Below are 19,548 nucleotides of genomic sequence, written 5' to 3'. Positions count from 1 at the left end.
GTAATTACTGTGCAGTTGGCACTACAACATTGAAATTTGATGGCGGGACAGGCCTCGTTGGTTTGAATTAGCGCGCATCAGCCGATGATCGTAAGAATGGTTTTATTTACGATTTCCGCACAAGCAAACCAAATAGCTGATTGAAACGCAAGAATTTTGAGGGCACTAGGTTTTTCACTGAATAGGAAGGGAGAAAAAATATACAAATTCATGGATGAATAATTTAAAGGAATCCTTTTCTATGGATAAAAAAGCAGGGGCTGAGAGTTTTAGGCATTGAAGGAATATTCTTCGTCTCCTTCTGAACAGAAACTTCCCTTGAAGAATTGGAAATCAAACGAGTAGCATCAAAATTATTCTTTAAATAAAAGCCAGATAATTCTTGTGATACACTCTTGAAATAAGCCCTTGTGCCCTTCCTACTCCCCTCTCCATCTCATCAAAAAGAAATGGTCTGTCGAACCCTCTCGTATGGTACACACTGTAAAATGTAACTTGAGTTATAAGGAACGACTAAATGACTGGTAAGAGGGACAAAGGAGAATTTTCACTAGAAGGAAAAAATTATTCTTCATTTTTTCAAATAAAACAATAATTTTATTTATAGAAAATCATAAATACAGAAAAATGAAAAAATTGAGAGATCTACTGAAGAGTTCTTGACTATAAAAATGTCTTTTCATTTTTTCAATAAGTAAGTCTTGTACAAATTGAGATTAGCTTATAAAATCAATATGAGGCAACTTTTTTTGGGACGAGTTCCTCATGACATGTTAAGGTAACCTTTTGAACAGTGGTGACATGGAGACATCATCCGTGGTGAAATCATAGTCTTTCACAGCATATTTCTTCTACAAAATCTTAAGTAAAATTTCCTGTCCCTTTGTTGCTAGAATGATAAGAAAATTTCATTCTTGGGCAATTAAGGATACTTGCAAACAATGCTAAGCATAATGACAGAATAAAAATCGCCAAATAACACAACAAGTTTTTTTAAGTGAACTTGAAAATGCTGGAATTTTATACTTCAAAAAAGCATCCAGAAACCCTCCTTTCATCAGCTGAATAAGGCATCCTTAAAATTCTGGATAATTTTCACATCTGGTATTACACTTGCATCGCCTGGTTCATCTTCTGGTCTCTGAACAAGGATTACATTCATTCCTGCCATCGTTGCTGCATGTGCCTCTGAAAAAAATATTTGCAACTTCAGATCTACTAATAATAATAAAAAAAATAAGCTTGCACAAAGTCAATCTACAAGGATTTGAAATATCGATATCTAAAGTGCAAAATCATGTACCTCCATTGCGGTATTTAAAAATTTCTGCTCCTATTTATTTTGTTTTTTCAGAGTGAGACAAGCCAACTTTACGGATGTACAGAATGTTATGCTGAAAGAGAAGAAAAGTCAAAGTTTTCAAGAAATAAATTACGTTGACTTGTATTCCAGAGAAAAAATAAAGTATGACAGGAAGTATGCAACATCAGAAACGGAAACATGTTGTATTACACTTTGGCCATCCATATACATATGTATAGGCCTGTATGTTTCTCCAAAGCTCTTTATCTTCAGTGTGATTGTCGAAAAGAGAAGAGAGGAAAAGGGGGGGGAGGAGACCATACAACCCTATAATTTAGTATCTCTTCAACATCTGAAAGTTCAAACACACACACAAATATGACAATGATGGAGCAGAGTGGCATTCAAGCAGCTTTTAAAGCTTAATCTCTTTTTTTTTACTTTTCATTTAAAATTCTATAATTTAATCAAAAGATAATATTTTTGACATATTGATTCTGATGATGTGCATGCAAATATTTATTTCATGGACGAATGTCCTCTTTCCTTGGTACTGAAAAGAGGGATAAAGAAACTAGTTAAAAGCGGAATTCACATTCGAAGGCAAACTATCGAACACTATCAAAATATCTCAAATCAATACAAAATAGCCTATTTAGTAACCGATTATGAAAGCTAACGAGGCAGTTCACATAGACAGAAACAATTACCGAGTAATTGTGTCAGAAACATACATAGCTCTTGATGCTAAAAAATAGATAATTGAGTGACAAGAACCTGACTCACCCTCAACGCTGTCCGTGTAAAATGTGAAGTCAGCCGTTCTTGCTTGGCACTCACTGGCTATTCTCTCATAACTAGTTTTTTCCTTTTTTGAGCCAATCGTTGTATCAAAGTGTGCACAAAAATACTGGTAAAAAAAGAAATAAAGCAGTCAGAGTAAAATTAGATTTAAAAAAAAATTGTTGCTTCATTGGTACAAGAGCAATTTTCAAAGTAAATCTTACAGGTTGACAACAGAGCACACGGAGCCGCATTAAGTTTGAATCAAAAAGAGGTTTGAAATTTTCTTCCTCCACGAGACTTAATGTTAAGGACAAAGTTTAACAACTATTTTCAAGTTCATATAATCTATCTTGACTTTGAATTTTTAATAGGTGGAACTTTTGACTTGTTGAGTTCAAAACTACTTTTTACTTATTTTTTTCTCCAACAGCAAATTGGTGCATCTAATAAACTCGGTCCGATTGTTTCAGGTTGGGAGTTGGGTTTTCCTTTTGTCAAAGACAAAATATATGTATATACTGTGATAAGCTCTTCATGCTGTGGTACGAAATTAATTTTAAGTTAAGATGGAAACAAGTTTGCAGCAAAATTTAAAATATTAAAGAAAAGCAGTCAAAGAAAATTTATACTGTTGCGCATATTATTTTGATGAAAGCATCATGATTTAGAATTGATAACATCTCTATTTATACACATGGCAACACAACTCAGACTTACAGGTGTCATATCTCCATGCTCAGAAAATCTGAATAGAAGCTTCTGAGCTTCTATACTTCCAGATGAGTAGATCATGATCTTCTTCTTCTCTGCAGCCCATTTTTTTATGGCTTCAAGTGCATCAGAGTATACACTGAAATCAAAAAAGAAATTTAGTTCATTATCGGGTAAGCTTTTCAAAAAATTTCGATATGTCTTTTACTCATAAATAGTACTTACATGGCAAGTAAAAATCATGAAACTTTTTTATCAACTTTAAATCAGAAAACTAAGGAATGGTGGTTACTTCAATTTGTATCATTTGTATTTGTATTTCATTTGATATCTGAGAATAACTGTCAAGAAAATTTAAAGTTCTTCGATGAGGAAGATCAAATTTGAGTGTCTCTACTATGCAGCTTGTGTCTTGTAATTGTTGTTTTGGACTGAAAAGTAATTTCATGGTTGTTCTATTATTTCTAAGAATTACATTTTGCAAATATTATAAGAGTTTCACTCCATCTCCTAGTTTTCATGTTGCCTCATGGGTAATGACTGATCTTTGAAACAAGTGAAAGAAGGTAAAAAGGATAGACTTACTGTCCAACAATTTTCCCTGAGTCATATCCATATTTCCACATATGTCCTTGCAAACTTTTCAAACCTGTGGTCTTTCTGTCCAGATCCATCTGACGTAAAACGTTTCGGATAACCGCTTCTCTTACTTCATCGCTGGTTCCTTCAGATGGGATAGGGACAAAGTCTGCAAAACCAGTTTTTTTATCTGCTTCTGCCTGTGATACAATTTACAAAATTAAAAAAATTAGCATGAAATCATGATAAAGAAATTAAATAAAATGAAAAAGATACTAAAAATGGTAGAGAGAAATATGTAAGATTCACATTCACCTCAAAAGTTTATTGGTCCACACTTCAAATAACAGCAAGATTAAATAATTACCACATTGATGACTGCATAGTAAGCACTCACTCTTAAGGTGAATCCAGGGTTCGATTAGGGATAATTCAAGATTAGAGATAGCGCCACCAGTCACCACTGAGAATTTCACTTTCCTTCGACGATTACTGAAATAATATTGTTCAAATTACAAAAAGGAGATCCACAAGATATAGATTATTTTTTGCTTGATTTTTTGAGCCAAAAATATTGGCAATTAGAATGACAAGCTCAGAGAAAGTGCGGCTGAAACTTTCAGCTCAGCGGCGGCGGCTGAGCGCGCAACCGAGTACCTTATGTTCTGTATCTCTCACTCCCATTGCCGCAATGGGAATTACTCTCCGCCGTAGTTACGACTTTATTTTTGGGAATTTTGAGAAGATATTTTTACTGAGTGTTCCTCAAGTATGTTTCTATATCCCTTGGATCCCCAATCTTGAATGTGAATTACGGTTTTTATTATTTTGGCAAATATATGCAGCTATTCTGAGCAGCGCGACGTGGTGGCGAAATCGAGAAGTTCCAAGCCTGGATTCACCTTAATGCTTTCTTTGCCAAAACCATGAGCAAGGAATTCAAAGCCTATTTTGTTAAGATTTCTTCTCCTTGTGGGCCTAAATAATCATGTTGTTAAATTGTTTCGTATCGTCAGTCGAAAACATGCAGTCTTCCTCCAATTGAAGTCATTGTTGGGTCGGGAAGGGAGAGAGGAACTTTAATGTTGCTCTTCACATTAGATCGTTTTAATGGTATGACAACTACATGACACAGTTTGAGAGATACTTAGATTGAGGAAATCAGAAAGAGAAACGAATGCACATACCTGTTCCTTTAGTGCAGTGATATCTCTTTTTAGTTCTTCTTGATTCCAATTACTAGTTAAGTACTCTGAGAGGTGTTGACGCACATACGGAAATAGAGTGTCCTGAAAATATAGAAAATGAAAAATGAGAGGGGATGAAAATAGAAGAAAGTGACTTTTCAGTTTAATGTAATAAGAAGACCTTAAATCAATAACGGGCTAAGAGCCAAAAAATGAAAATGGACTTAGACCTCGAACAGTGTTCTATGTACCAAGGATAGCAACCCGTGAAGCGGGCTGAGTGCCACGACCATGATAGTGCTGTGCAGTGAGCCCCGATAGATAGCGGTACGTAGTATGTGCCGGGCAATCTGTAGGAAATAAATGTTGAATAACTGAAACCTGACTTTTTGGCACTCAGCCCGTTATTGATTTAAGGTCTTCATATGATGTCCAACCCAACTATAATCACACTAAATATTCTTAAGAACTTCAGCTCGACAGTATTATGAGCCAAAGGTACCTAATTGACAATGAGAAGATTATGACACCTGCACCTTCTCGAGCATCGGTCCAATTTTTTGCTAAAATGCATTACTTAATTAGGTACACTGTGCTGAGTGCTGAGCATGTAATGAACATAATTTAGCAGTCAGTGCTGCCAAATCTGACAGAACCGCCGGGTGGAGGTCTCATAATCTGACTTAAGTGATATCTTAGTTTTGGTCAGTTCTAGAGAAATTTTTATGGCACCGAAGCTGGGGAAATAATTGATACCTTCAGCACGAAATGATGAAAATTTTGCAGAACTTTGTGCTTTTAAATTGTTAAAGTGTTGCACGTTTCAACTATTCCTATTATCCTGAAATCATACACAGGTATACTCACAGTCACAAACCGTTTTGAAGTGATGGTGCCTTCTATATCCAGGAGAATAATGCTATTGGGACTCATCATAATGGGGTAAATCCTAGCTTTTGATTCCTAGTAGTAAGCACCTTTCAAACTCCCAGCTAGATTTGATTGTAGAGGAGATGTAAGAATTGGCGCTGTGACTGAGAGAAGGTTGACCACAACAAACCATAAACTTTTCTCTGCTTGACGGACTGTGCGAATTAAGAAACCGTTCAACATCTAACGTCATCAAAATATTTAAAAAAATAATATCCACTGCCCTTTCTTGATATTAATAATGAACAAAAATAACACAATCGCAGATAACGTGGTGATAACGTGGGCGCTTTGAAAATTGATAAGAAATATTGTTTACTGCGATCTGAGCGCTACAGGTGGGCATTGACCTTACTATTCAGAGTTCCTTGTAGTATGCAATTTGCTAAACGAAAGCAAGCTTTGGAGCTTTTTTCAGGTTATGTGACTTGTTTATCACCTGGGTGTCCGTAGGTGTATGGGAGGTGAGGTGTCACCTTTTCAAAGTGAAAGCGAAAGCGCCAGATTCCAGGTTTTACCAATTTGTCATACTACTTAACACGGTCGATTAGATTTAAATGAGAGTGTCTGTTTTTATTTTGATAATTTAAATTGTATGTGTTATCGTCATTTGAAGTCATATCTTCAATCCCAAGTACTCAAGACAGTGCCTCACATAAGTTAGCCCTTATTTCCAATCTTCATCAGAATGGCTGTGACCACACGACTGAAGTATAAGGCTGGTTTACATCAAGAAGACCACAAGGAAAGGACCAGAACCTCAGATTCTGAGAATAATAATGGAAATCAAAAGGAAAATCTATCCAACTACAACAGTCCTAACAAGAGGATCAATCCTATGGTTTATGTTGTCTTCACCTCGCTTCTCCTAGATCTTTTAGCATTCACCATGATTTTACCATTATTTCCATCCCTTCTTGATTATTACAAGAAGAATGATGGTCCATCTGGTCTTTATTCAACACTGGAAGATAAGGTTGATAAGTTTCAACACCTTGTCGGTGCTCCTTTCCAGTTCAAATCAGTTTTATTTGGTGGTGAGTATCTATTTACTTTTGTCCTCTGTTTTTGTACAAGTATTTATTACCTACAGTACGTAGGTATTGTAGTTTGAAACTAGAAGTTATCTTCTTAGAGAGAGGATGTAAAAATAGAAAGAGGCTGTCCTATAGGTAATGTCTCTTGAAACGCCGGCAGCTCTGCATTGACTTTGTTAAAGTTACAACTTCCTAGTGCCTATTATCTTGATTGTCACTGAGTTAGCACTGGCGATGAATGGGCTGTAGTAATGTTTCAGTGCTAAAATTGAAGACAGCTTAACTTCGTTAGACTAGAATGTTCATTCTGATTTTGCTAACATGTAATCTCAAGAGAGTCATTTACATCGGATGCTTCTAGACACCAGTAATCTTTTTCTTTTTTTTAAAGAAAGAAGATAGAAGTACAACTGGACCTATCTTGATTCTTAGGGAAAGGAGTCTAGTTGTTAATGATCAATCATCAAAGAAGAAATACTTAATTAAACATCACTCTAAAACCTCATTTTTCTAATATCCAGTGCCATTATAAATTCTGTCTGAAATGCAAGGTAGCTTATCAATTAAATTTCTTTTTTTGCAGTATTTGAACTTCCTGATTTTTGTTTGCTCCAGTTACATTTAATTCACCTGTACAAATCTGATTTATTCTAAGGTTTAACTCATTCTTCTCTCTTAACTTTTTATTAGGTTTTCTGGGATCCTTATTTTCATTTCTGCAGTTCGTAGCGTCTCCAATAGTGGGTGGACTCTCTGATGTCTATGGACGCAAACCTATTTTATTAATTTGTTTGGTGAGTTTTGATGTACTCTATTTAGTTAAATTAAAAATTTGGAAAAATTCCAAACTGTGTCTCATCATACGTACCTACCAAAGATGGACAAGTTTTTTGAAGGAGAGAGCCTCTTTGAATAAAATCAATAATAGGTAATTGATAATTTATCGCCTAAAGTCAAAGTTACAATTTCCAAACAAAGCCAAACACACAGCTGAAAGGAAACATAATATATAACTCAAACATAAAACTAAACTGTTCATTAAGGCTATAATTTGCCTTGGTTCCCAATCAACATTTTACAATAGTTTTAAAGACCTAGGGATTTTCAATTGATTTTAAATGAGGCGACAAGTTATTAAAATTTTTTGGGCCAATCTTTCATGGGCTTCTGTTATCTGCATGCTATTACCTCCTGGGATATAAATATCTTTACAATTTCTATTCTTAAACCCTTCAATGTCTCTGTTGAATGTAAAGAGTCCTGGAATTCTTAAGCCTTATCTTTGTTGTAGTGTAATTCTCAACATTTCTGTTCCAGGTTGGAATTATGGTATCCTACTTCCTGTGGTCAATTTCGTATGATTTTACAATTTTTGTGCTGGCCAGAATAGTAGGTGGCATTAGTAAAGGCAATGTTAGTCTATCAATGGCCATTGTCACTGATTTGTCGTCAGTTTCAAATCGAGGAGCAGGCATGGTAAATGTGTTTTCTCTATCTTCAACTCATCATAATCCTGCCACCAATTTTAATTTCATGCCCGTCAAAAATTTGATTTATCAGGCCTTAAAATGTTTAATGCAAATTGATTATCCCTCTAGTTGAAATGAAAAGAGAGAAATGCCAAGTAAATGCATTTTGTAGACTCAGTACAAAATATATTTTCCAGTAATGGTAAAATATTTCAATTCCATGAGGTCTTGTTGAAATATATTAATGGACAGAGTTTAAAAGAGAAAAACCAAGATCATCAAACACCTAGGTGTGTAAAGGAATCGATGGCAGCTATCTGTTTCGTTCCTAAAGTAAGCCATAAAAGTTAGTTCCTAACTATTAAACTCAGTCTGAATGGTTTGCATATTAGCCATAACTTGCTCACAGAGTATGATTCAACTTCCATAAGCTTTTGTATTTTCCATTGCTAGTAAATTCCAACTATTGGAGCCTCCCCAAGCTTAGGCCCTTTTTGAGCAGTAGTGGGAGTCCTTCAAACTGGGCTTGAATGGAGACTTACAAGTATTTAAAACTAGGGTAAACATTTTACAAAGTATATAGGAGATACAGTGGTGCAAAATTGTCATTTTTAACCCTAATTTTACCATAACTTCATCACCATTTTGGAGGAAACATCCTCAGAAAAAGAGACATTCAAGAACTTCTAATTCTGTTTCTAATTCTTTTACCTTTTTATTAGTCTATCGTCATCCTCTGTAAATGAAGGGTAAACGGATAGGAGATGGAACTCTTAAATCTGCATACGGACTTCTGAAATCCCTGCACCTCAGGTCAATTTTTGAGCGATTCTACAAAGTAGTCTTAAACTAAGAATACTTTTGAACTAGAGAATGATATGGTGGAGTTTTGCCCAAGATACGTAGAAAATGCATGCCTCTCAGTCATTCCCATTCTTTTAGATCATCTGCAGGGTGTTTGAAAACTCTCGGAGCAAGGACCAATTTACAAGTCGTCTCAAGTTGTAAAATTTTCAAAATCATAAAAGTTAGCCACGTAACGTTACTTTTCTTTTTTGTTTCAGGCTTTGGTTGGCATTGCTTTCTCAGTTGGCTTTATTGTTGGTCCACTCATTGGCGCAATGTTTGCAAGGTGGGCACAAATGCAGACTGGACTCTGGTTTGTTTATCCTGCCCTTGTTGCTCTTCTCTTGTCTTTTGCGAACGTCGTCTTTGTTTCTCTCTTCTACAAAGAATCCCTTCCAAAAGTAAGAAAACAATTCACTCATTTTTCAGTATATTATTTACAAAGTCTGATGAGAAACGAAGATCAAACTTTCTTGAAGTGAAACAAAATTATGGGGAGGAAAACCTAGCATTCACTTAGTGGATACCTGAAGAACGCTTTTAACAGAAGATCTTCTAGTTATAAGTTCCAATGAATGATAAACCAATATACCCCAGGAATTGATTATTGGAAAACGAATTTACATTGATACTCTAATCATCTATTGATTTGTGATGGAAAACCTCACCAAGTATCAGAAAAGCTGAATATTTGGAGATGATTTAAAATGTCATATTCAATGGAAATGTGGTTGAAACTCAAAACCGGAAAAGCACAAAAGCTGTATGAGATAGCTGAAGTTCTTTACGATTAAATCAATCAAGTATCATTGTTTAGGATACGTACTGATGAGCACAAAATAAATTGATTTGAGGTAAATTTGCTCAAACTCAATGCATAAAAGCTGAAAAGAGTCAAAAAGAACTACGCTTAAGATTCCGTAAAATTTTAATTTTAAGCAGATTAGGCTTTTCTGCAATAATCGTCATGCAGTAAAATCGTGGCTTCTTATTAGTCAAAAATACATGTTTCAACTAATCAGAAGGCTCAAAATTACTTGTCTACAAGACAGAGGAGATGGATTTCATCAATTGAAAAAAAGAAAAATTATCCTTCAATTTAACCAAGAAAAATTGAATTTCATGTTGAATTTTTGGATACTGTGTCTAGAAATATATGAATTCTAAGTAAATTCAACTAATATGATTGTGAATAAGAGAAGAAATGGCGGTGCCTGGGGGATTTCATAGTGTTTTTTTTTTCTTTTTCATTTTATTTTTCTTCTTCTTGAGTTGGGTTGAAACATCTGAATTTGAGTTTTCAATGCAATACACGCTCTTATATGTAGGTGAATAATTTACAAGTGGTTTAACTCAGTTTTGTTGCATCTTCATCCCACAGTCTGCAATCCCTAACATCAAGTGTGAATAAAATTGTCAAAAGCTTTTTCTCAATACTATATTTTCGGAATTAAACCGTCATACCTCAGGTGTAGTTCGACAATTTCAGATTTCTTTTTGTAACAAAAAGTTAAAATATTCCTCTGCACAATACTATTATTATTCCCCTCCGCGCATCTCAAGGTACGCAGGTCTTTTTTGTGTACTGCCACAGTTGATGAGGTTGAAAAATGCCATAGTGAATTTCTTGAAAATCCTAAGAATTGATTGTAAGAAGCTGTTCGGTAACATTCTTGAGATTTGATCATGAAAAATGTGCACTGATTTTTAATATCAAGTTGAGCATATTTTTTCTGAAGGTTCTGGTAATTGTTAAAAGGTGAACAATTGTTAATTAAGAAATCTAAAGATTTCTGAAGGTATCAACATCGAGTTTTTTCTTTAACCTAATAGATCAAACTACACTCTGTCTTATCCCATTATTCATCATCCGTTTAATTTTAATCAAAATGAATTAAATAAACCATGTAAACGTCAGAAGACTTCATCAATTGTACCACCTGAAATATTTTCAAGCTGCTTTTAGATTTGTTAGAGGAATTGTTTCACCAGTTGTATGTGTCTTTGTCACAGGGGAAGCGATGCAAATCCCTAGCAAGTAGTGTCTCTCAAGCCTTAGCCTTTATTAAGGTCAATGATCTCTTTCAATTCACTGCTGTCCAAAATTTATCCAAATCAGGTCAGTATCAACATAAAACTGTTATCATTAAGCCGTTTTTAAGGCTTTATTCTGTGATAAATCTTATCATTCAATTGTTCAGTGGAATGAACTTCATTTTTAGGATTGCCTCATGACAATTTTGCTCATGTGACCTCTTTTACAGCTGCGCAACATGTAACTATCTCTCTCACACTAGAGTGTTCTCTGAGAATTCAAAGTGAAAAGATTTTTTCAGTAAACTTGGTCAGGTATCTAAATCTTTATCTAAAAATTAAGGAGCTTCCTCTTCAAGGATGTAAATAAGGAGGAAATATCTCTGACTCTGATTGACTTCTCTGAGCGTTGCTTCGATGTTTGTTGAAAGTAAATTGTCTTTAATTTTAGATCTCTTTGAACTGCGCCACCTGGGTCTTGTCTATTTTGTGTACTTGTTTTTGTACTCTGGCCTGGAATTTACACTTACGTTCCTGACACATCACAAGTTCCATTACACATCTATGCAGCAAGGATATATGTTCTTTGGAATCGGTCTTACCATGGCACTCCTGCAAGGATCATGGGTTCGTCGTATTCCAATAAATGCTGCTCGGAAAACTGTGTCGGCGGTAAGCCTTGTCTTTTTACCAATCCAATTAATATGCTTTCTTTAAATGTCATTTATTCCTTAAGCTCCGAAAATTTCTGCATAAAAGAGTAGAAATCCCTATTCTACTTCTCTTACAGCTGCCGTCAAGGAAGAGGGACATTTGTCTAATGTGGACGTTCTAACCATTACAATGTCATGGAGACATGAGATTTATTTTTTTGAAACAAAACTGGATTAAGATGCCTTTAATTTCATTCCGAGCTCAAGTTCAGAAGTGGTGGAAAAAATTAGTAGATCAAAATGGATCTTCGTCAAGTTGAGGTTTTAAAACTCCAAGAAAATCTAGAAAATTGAAAAATTGTTTTCATATCACTAGTGAAAGTACTCATAAACTTTGAGCACAGTATTTATACACTCGGAACTTTCAGCTTGCAGTTGTAAAATTTGATCCTTCAATGTTTCATTGACAAACTATGAATCATGTTTCAGGGATTACTCATTATCATTCCATCATTCTTGTGCATTGGCCTGGCTGAAACTATTCCCGTTCTTTACTTTGGTGTATTTCTGTTCGCAGTCTGTAAGCATTCTACTTTTTTCGTCTTCTTAACCCACTTTTGATGGCTTTTTTGACTTTGAACGTTGCGAAAGATACATTAGCTCATTTTTTCTTTGTATCTTTTGATTATAATCATTCAGGGTGGTAAAAATTATGATCTAGTATGATTGTTTTCATGTATGTTAAAGGAGAACCTCCCCTTCGGTCTATATACTACAACCTTATCACTTTAAGTTTTACCTGATTATTCAGAGAAACATCCTGTAGAAGAACATCATTGAATTTTTTAAGGAGTGACGAATAATATTTACCTAGATGGCTAGAGGTTTGCGAAACAAACCAATGTAGACGTTTTTCTAGTTTCACCATTATTCTGCATGCATTAAAATTCCTTTTGAAACAAGTTTATCCGACAAATTGCCACCTGTAAAAATTTATGATGAAGTCATGTTTGCATGTAGAAAGTTTTGTCTTATTGCAAGTCAGGGGTCCAGAAAGTTCTTTTTTGATTCATTTGTGCGAGAGCTCAGTGCTAGTCAAGAATGAGCTTCACAGTTTTCTCCACAAAAACCGATGCATTTTGCAGTTTACTTCACAAAAACTAATGTGCTTGACAATTTGCTTCACAAAAGAGCTTAAAAAAGTTTTCAATTTTTCCCCCCAAAATTCAATGATAGAACCAAATTATCCGTGGGGTGGGGGATTTTCTCACAAAAAATTTCTTGTCCTCAACTGCTTTCACAACAAAGCACAGGAGCATGTTTTTGCGCTGAAGCATTTTTTGGACTCCTGTTGCAAGTATTAAAGATTCCAAATCATTTATCAGCAGATTTAAAATTGCCTAAAAATTTAATCAAAATTCAAATTAATTATAATTTTTATAAGATTTATTTGACTTTGTGTGCTTTGCAGCTACATCAATGGTAGTTCCTTGTATGATGACTCTAGCTTCACAGTATGGGACAGCAGCTCAGAAAGGAACTGTGATGGGAATTTTTCGCTCCCTTGGTGCCCTAGCAAGAGCAGTGGGACCCATTTTTGCATCAATTGGTACGTGAAATGTACATTTTTCCCCTTCATTTTTGTAAAAAATCACAGAAAAAGGTTAGTAATACCATGTTTAACAGGGTCGTAGCAGCATAGCAGTCCTTTGCAATTACCCATAACCTTTGACTCATTTCATCGTGTGTCAGCAGTACATGAAGAGTGTGAATTGCTCTTTAGTCTTTATCTACTGTAAAATGACGTGGAGAGATTCAACAAAATTTTGACAAATTTTCAACGGTATTAATTTTGCTAAACAAATTTTCAATTCATCAGTATCAAAGGAAATCTAAAGTTGCCAGCTCATGTCAAAAATACCAATGGTGTTGCCCGAATACTATAAGTTTCAGGATGGCAGAACTGGACTTCATTTTGCAATTATTAAGAACTACAATTTCTAGCTCATCTGTAAAAACTTTTATGCACTCAGGGAAACTAACGGTTCATACGTTGTTTCCAAACGGAGCCAGATATTGTAGTTCCAAATTGCAAAATGTATTTCAATTATGCTGGGTCCACAATATTCTGCAGGAAAATCAAAGCCAAAAACTCAAAAAACCAGAATTAGAATTACACAGTGATCTCTAAACAGTTTCAGTGCAAGACTCAGGGACAGCGGCTGATAGAGTGTGAGCTGCTGATGAGGTTAAAGAAGACCCAAACCGTTATAGATCTCTTAGAGTGACCCCAGCCTAGTCTTCCAATGCATTTGCCTGAGCTGAACACTCTCCTACCGCAGCCTTGCACTAGAACTCATCAGAGCTCATTTTCCAACTCTAATTACAGTAAAACCTCAATATATGGGATCTCACAGAACCAACAGGTCAATCCGTTCAATGGAGAATTTACAAGGGTCTAAAATTTGATGGATTTTGTGTTTAAGTGGAATCTACTGAGTGAACTGAACACAGAGATACCCTTCATTCATAAATCAAGCAATTATTAGAGGAGATATGAAAAAATAACCGATTCTGCTAAAATACATGTATTTAAATGGGAAATGCCGCCAGATGACGTCACTAGGCAGTGCATTTTCTCATTTTTAAATCTATTTTTAAAGCATTTCCCATGTCAGAAGAAAATTATAAAAAATACTGTGAAACCAACTCTTCAGGCATTTTCAGATGAAGCAATGAAAAATTTGCGTGCAAATTCGTCATTGCAGAATCCTTTAAATCACGATCCGAAAAATCGAGGTCTTACTGTGTAAGTTTTGGTTTACTTTTGGCTTTGATTTCCCCTCAGAATCGTATAGACCTAGCACATCGCATATCAAATGTTTTCATAGGTATACTACATGCAGTCTCATAAGAATAAGGTCAGAATTTAAAAACAAGAACTGAGCATTGTGCTCTGAAATTTTTTATGTATGTCATGTACATATTTTTATGTACATATCTTTTTTATGTTATCATCGTACATATTTTGAAATGAAAAAATAGATTTTCTCTCCAGAAGAGATTGGCTCAAAACAATATGTATCCTTTTTTTTGCAGCTTACTGGTCAATTGGATCAAAAATTACTTACTGTCTTGGAGCTGTAGCATTACTATGGCCATGGATCTCCATCAGGAAAACAGTGAAATCTCCAGAAAAGACTTCTTAGTACCTACTTACTCAATTCAGGTAGTTAAATAAGCCAGTTGGCGCAGCTTTCATGCGAATTACATCTCATGATCCATCAGGTATGCCTCCTAAAGTATCTTAATCATGTGCAATTTTTTATCGTCTGTGCAACCCTGGAACTGGTTGCTTATCCAAGTGGGCTGCATTATTTTATTTTTAATTAATAGATAACTAAAAATTTTTCATGGGCCACTAGACAGGGTACAAAATTAAGAACTTCGTTTTATGTTTTCTCATTGAAATTTTACGCAAAATACAATGAAAGCATTCAAAATTTCAGAACGTAACTCATGAGTAAGAAAATAATGACTTTTATCTACGTTAATTCACACTTCCTGCGCACAGAAAAACGGTAGCTCGAGTCAAATTGAGCTCTGAAATAATGTCGGTATGTTTTACCTATTTTTAGCTGTAGTCCTGAATTTCATACACTGTGTAGTGGTCCATTTCTTAGAAATTGATTGTCCTTTAAATTATGTAAGATAACTAAATTTAGATTTTCCTCCAAGACAAATTTCAGTCATAATTTGTACTGACAAAACCGTGATGGCACTGTCAACCAAAGGCATATTTTTTTTAAACAGTATTTTTTGCTATTTTTATTATTCCTTATTGTTCGCATAAAGTACTTAATGACAATCTCATATTGTTACAAGACTTTAACTTAAACTTAGAAACTTCAAACTTAAAAATTAGATTTAAAAATAAATTATTGACTCATGGTATTATTTGAGTCTCTCTGTTAAATTGTTAATAATTATTATTAATCGTTTTTATTTTTTTATTTTTTTTCAATGCTGCAACTCTATCGGCATTCCTAGTTAATTATTTTGTGATTTAGAATTACTTTTTCCTTGCCTTATCTGATTATTTGAGTGACTCTCATCATCATGTATAGTTGTATGCCTTGTCTTGACTCAGATCTGAGTAGAACTAAATTATAAAATGTCATCGAAATTTGTATAACAATTTCATGTTTTTTGGCCTATTTTACAAATGTATCTTCAAAGTCAACAAAACTTTACTAGGAATACATCGCAGGAAATTAATCCGGAGCAACTTACGATCAGCTCTAGACTGAGGAATTTTCAAGGGCAGCAATATTTTTCATTGATCTGAAGTGATTACTTGATTACTGAAGTGATTACTTGATTACTGAAGTGATTACTTGATTACTGAAGTGATTACTTGATTACTGAAGTGATTACTGTAAATTGATGTTCTTTGCAGCGTCATGAAGCAAAAAGGTTATTGATTCCTTGTGTTTCCCGAGATTCCTTAATTTTTTGCATTTTTCATTGGAATTTTTTTTTTTTTTTTTTTTTTTTTTATTTTTTTTTTTTTTTATTTTTTTTTTTTTTTTAAGATAGGTAAAATCAGAACATACATACATGCGCTGTAAAGCGACTGGAATGTATGTAAAATCAGAACATAAAATATGGAATTGCATGAAGGCTATTTTATGAGTTAGAAGCAAATTGCTGAGACTTTCACACTTACATTATTTTCAAAGCAATTGCTGTTCGTTCAATTTTGACACTTCACTCTTGATCGTTACTTGACTAGTTTTTCATTCCCTTAGTCATCACTCAATCATAGTCTAAAAATTCATCACTAATACAAAAGTGTCAGCTTAACTTGCTCTCCAGTCGCAAATTGTGAGTACAAGACTCTGATTGCCTGTGATATATCCACAACTGAAGTCAACTTGAATATTTTTACATTAACGAATACCTTCAACTTTATTTTCTCATTCTCTGAGATTATATCTAAAAACTTATGTATCATTTAGACATTCAAGTATTTACACTCCACTTTGAAGGTATGAGCTGTTACAGACTCAGTGCAAATAACCATTGGCGTGTAATTATAAATGCATCCTATTGAACAAGCGAGATTCATGAACTCGCATGAGGTCAATTTATAATTGAAAATTACTTGTCTGAAAATTTAAACCTTGTATTTTTGCCAAAGCTAAATTGTTTGCATGTCTTTTCTTACTTAATTCTTTTTTATTCCTTTGTGCTTTCTTTCTTAATATTGTTCTTGTCAATATTATTGAACATCATGCCCTCCATTAAGTTATTTCAAAGTTGTTGACTACTTGTGATAAGATCTTTTAATAATTAGTTGCATTTTTTTTACACTTTTTTACAATTAGCCTACAGTATTGTACTTTTATCAGTATTATGTTACCTTGTTCACAACTGATTTACTTACTTTCATCTCACTTAATACATTCTCTATTTTTTTTTGCCAAGTATGTTTTTCTTTGCTCGAATCAACTTTATTCATTCCGTAAAATCAATCTCTCCTCTACCTCAGTTTCCAATCCCTTTACAAACCATTTATTTGAATTGGACCACATTTTGCAATAAGGAACCACTTTTTCTGGCTCACTTAAGAAACAACATATGAATTATCGGTTTCCCTATGCAGAAAGGTGCTTTAATGGAAGAGCCAAAAATTGTGGTTCCTTATTGCAAAATGTAATCCAATTGTTCCTCCAAAGACTCATCTACGCGGTACAGCTGTTGTTAGAAGTAAGAATGATCTGCCAGCCACTCTTGCCAGATGTTAGTGCTACCAATGTAATATTTTCGTGTATCGCGTGGTTGTCAAGCTGCCTAGGTTACCAGTTGATGAGGGAACAAATTGAAAATAATGTATTATAGGTAGGAATGTCTTTAGATTGTCAGCTGAACCCTTTGATGGACCTTGTGAGCATGTCTGAACTATTGGTCATACTTTAAAGCTCATTGAAAAGGCAACAATTGAATAAAAATAAAATTTGGAGTAATTGTAGGATGATGAAATTTATTTACACAAATGATTTAAAACAATTATGATATTTACAAGAACATAATTTAAAAGTGCTACATTTACATAAGTTAAAAAATAGGAATTGTATTAAAACATGAAAGTCTTCAAATGTATGTTTTCTTTTTACCTAAGAAAATAAAGTTAAAATGCTGAAATAGCAGTTTCGGATTCATGTCTCTGAAGCGAACACCGGAAGTTATCCAAAGCAAACACTCTGAAATAAATTACAAATGTTCACCATTTGTTAAACATTTTCTGAATTCTTTTTGACTTTCATGAAGAAATAAAATTCCTCTTTTCAGTCATCGTTCATCACAAGAAAATATTCTAAAAAGCTATGTTTATATCACAATTAGCTATCAATACTGAAATTCAATGATTGTTTGCGAGCAGCAGACACAGTCTGCAGAGTAGTACGGGAGTCCACTTTGTGAACATCAGCTTCCGAGATCCTTACAGTGTTAACCATGAAGCAGATAAAACCTCAATCTTTACAGGCAGAAATATCAAGATGGAAGATGGACTAAAGGCACATTTTGTAGAACTTACGGAAAAGCTTGTCAAATTATCATTTCAGTGAAATAAATTATTGCGGGTTGACCAGTCAGCTTCAAATCTTTTGAGCAATTGTGTTCTACCTTATGGGTTACAAACCAGAGTGAATGCGAGGGTGTGATGAAAACGGCTAATATTATAGCAACCAAAATTGATCAAAATAAAAAAAAACTGCAGTAACCTGTGAGTGAACAATTGGACATGCCTAATTAGACTTACGATTAGCCTTACTCTTCTACAGCCTTCACTACCTTCACAACCTCTATCGAAAAAAAAACCTCTCCCTGAAGGCTTGTGATACCAAAGATCAGATCAACAAATTTTTCTGAATGTCCTGCTGAATTACAATTGGTGAAATCCGCTCCAACAGAAATATTTGGGCCTTCATTTTCCATATAGCAAGGATCTAATCTAGGGATCATGCTGTCATTGGTAAGATGCTTGTTTTTAGTGTTTTTAGATAAAGCACTGCGAAAATGAGGTCCTAGTTCAGCAGCGGTAATTTTCAAAAGCGTATTGATGACTCACCATCAAAATGTGTCTTTGGTGAAGTCCCATAATTCCACGGGCTGAAAAGCAGAGCCACTATTTGTTGCTTAGCAACTAAAGTTGACTTCAAATTCTGAAGAAGAGGCTTTGGGAATGTAAAGCATTCAAATCAAAATTTAAAATGTTGGTATTTGCACGTATCAGAGATGCACTTACCTAATGGTGAAATCCTGATAAAGCATACATTTTTATTATTATTTATTTCCTCGCTTTGTGAATTTCTTTCAACTTCATTATCCTGTTCCCAAATTCAATTTTTGTCACAAAATTTACAAGAACGTACGAAAGTTTTTCCAACAAAAGGAACTACAGAGAAAGCAATGTTACTTTTGTGACCTACAGATGGAAATTCATGGGCCCAGATAGTGTCTGTCTTATAAGACAGAAAAATATTTGTATGACTCTTCATAAAAACAATACCTAAATTTAATTTTATTAATGACTCAATTATTTACAGGCAGTTTTGGCAGTGCAGTTTAACATCGCTCCTCTCGGAAGAGATGGCCTGATCACCTAGCTTGATTGTTGTTCGAGCACGGTGGGCTTGTTTCTTACTTTTATCTTTTCTGTTTCTTTTCTTGACTTTTCTGGCCAAATACTAGCTGGCCCTGACCTGGCTGTGACTCCACGGGTTGTGTTCCCTGATGGACTGCCGCCAGTTCCTGAAGCATAGAGAGAAACAAACTTGAGATCAGCTGTTGAAGAAAGAAACTAAAAGAGTTAGTCTAGGAGTTAAGTCCCAAAAAAGCTTGTAGATTCCAAAATAAACACCCTTTGAGAGAGAGAAAAAAAACTTTCCTTTCTCAAAGTTGATTTATTTATTAAAATCAATCTTGGAAAAAATATTTTTGAAAATC

The 19,548-nt window shown here is 34.5% G+C and overlaps 3 protein-coding genes across 4 annotated transcripts in view; 1 reads left to right on the top strand and 2 right to left on the bottom strand.

Moving 5' to 3' along the window:
- Window positions 1–595: 595 nt before the first annotated feature.
- Window positions 596–5,780, bottom strand: Enoph (enolase-phosphatase E1). Its single transcript, XM_019054377.2, has 6 exons — window positions 5,434–5,780; window positions 4,567–4,668; window positions 3,386–3,579; window positions 2,807–2,939; window positions 2,090–2,213; window positions 596–1,188 (listed from the first exon to the last, which is right to left on the bottom strand). The coding sequence occupies exons 1-6, from the start codon at window positions 5,500–5,502 to the stop codon at window positions 1,058–1,060; spliced, it is 753 nt and encodes a 250-aa protein (XP_018909922.2). The 5' UTR covers window positions 5,503–5,780; the 3' UTR covers window positions 596–1,057.
- A 136-nt stretch (window positions 5,781–5,916) lies between these two features.
- Window positions 5,917–16,119, top strand: rtet (major facilitator superfamily domain-containing protein rtet). Its single transcript, XM_019054376.2, has 9 exons — window positions 5,917–6,533; window positions 7,224–7,327; window positions 7,851–8,009; window positions 9,067–9,249; window positions 10,862–10,967; window positions 11,334–11,554; window positions 12,025–12,115; window positions 13,007–13,144; window positions 14,635–16,119. The coding sequence occupies exons 1-9, from the start codon at window positions 6,185–6,187 to the stop codon at window positions 14,742–14,744; spliced, it is 1,461 nt and encodes a 486-aa protein (XP_018909921.2). The 5' UTR covers window positions 5,917–6,184; the 3' UTR covers window positions 14,745–16,119.
- Window positions 16,120–17,561: 1,442 nt separating this feature from the next.
- Window positions 17,562–19,548, bottom strand: part of Sulf1 (Extracellular sulfatase Sulf1) — a 96,158-nt gene continuing 94,171 nt past the window's right edge. For both annotated transcript variants that reach the window (XM_019054362.2, XM_072299531.1), the window contains one exon: window positions 17,562–19,353. In XM_019054362.2, the coding sequence (XP_018909907.2) occupies window positions 19,290–19,353 (64 nt within the window). In that variant the 3' untranslated portion in view covers window positions 17,562–19,289. The remainder of the gene's footprint in view (window positions 19,354–19,548) is intronic.

This window comes from Bemisia tabaci, chromosome 4 (assembly GCF_918797505.1).
Source record: "Bemisia tabaci chromosome 4, PGI_BMITA_v3".
Classification (NCBI taxonomy): domain Eukaryota; kingdom Metazoa; phylum Arthropoda; class Insecta; order Hemiptera; family Aleyrodidae; genus Bemisia; species Bemisia tabaci.
The sequence above is the reverse complement of the archived record's forward strand: the minus strand, read 5'-3'. Positions and strand labels throughout refer to the sequence as shown.

What these genes read in the sequence shown, in the direction of transcription:
- Enoph (XM_019054377.2), bottom strand. Translation starts at nt 5,502, where the DNA reads ATGATGAGTCCCAATAGCATTATTCTCCTGGATATAGAAGGCACCATC. An exon ending in CTTCAAAACGGTTTGTGACT is followed by an intron (nt 4,669 to 5,433) that starts GTGAGTATACCT and finishes CTATATTTTCAG; the next exon opens with GACACTCTATTTCCGTATGT. An exon ending in TCAGGGAAAATTGTTGGACA is followed by an intron (nt 2,940 to 3,385) that starts GTAAGTCTATCC and finishes TTTTGATTTCAG; the next exon opens with TGTATACTCTGATGCACTTG.
- rtet (XM_019054376.2), top strand. Translation starts at nt 6,185, where the DNA reads ATGGCTGTGACCACACGACTGAAGTATAAGGCTGGTTTACATCAAGAA. An exon ending in CCAAAATTTATCCAAATCAG is followed by an intron (nt 10,968 to 11,333) that starts GTCAGTATCAAC and finishes CTTTAATTTTAG; the next exon opens with ATCTCTTTGAACTGCGCCAC. An exon ending in CTCGGAAAACTGTGTCGGCG is followed by an intron (nt 11,555 to 12,024) that starts GTAAGCCTTGTC and finishes ATCATGTTTCAG; the next exon opens with GGATTACTCATTATCATTCC.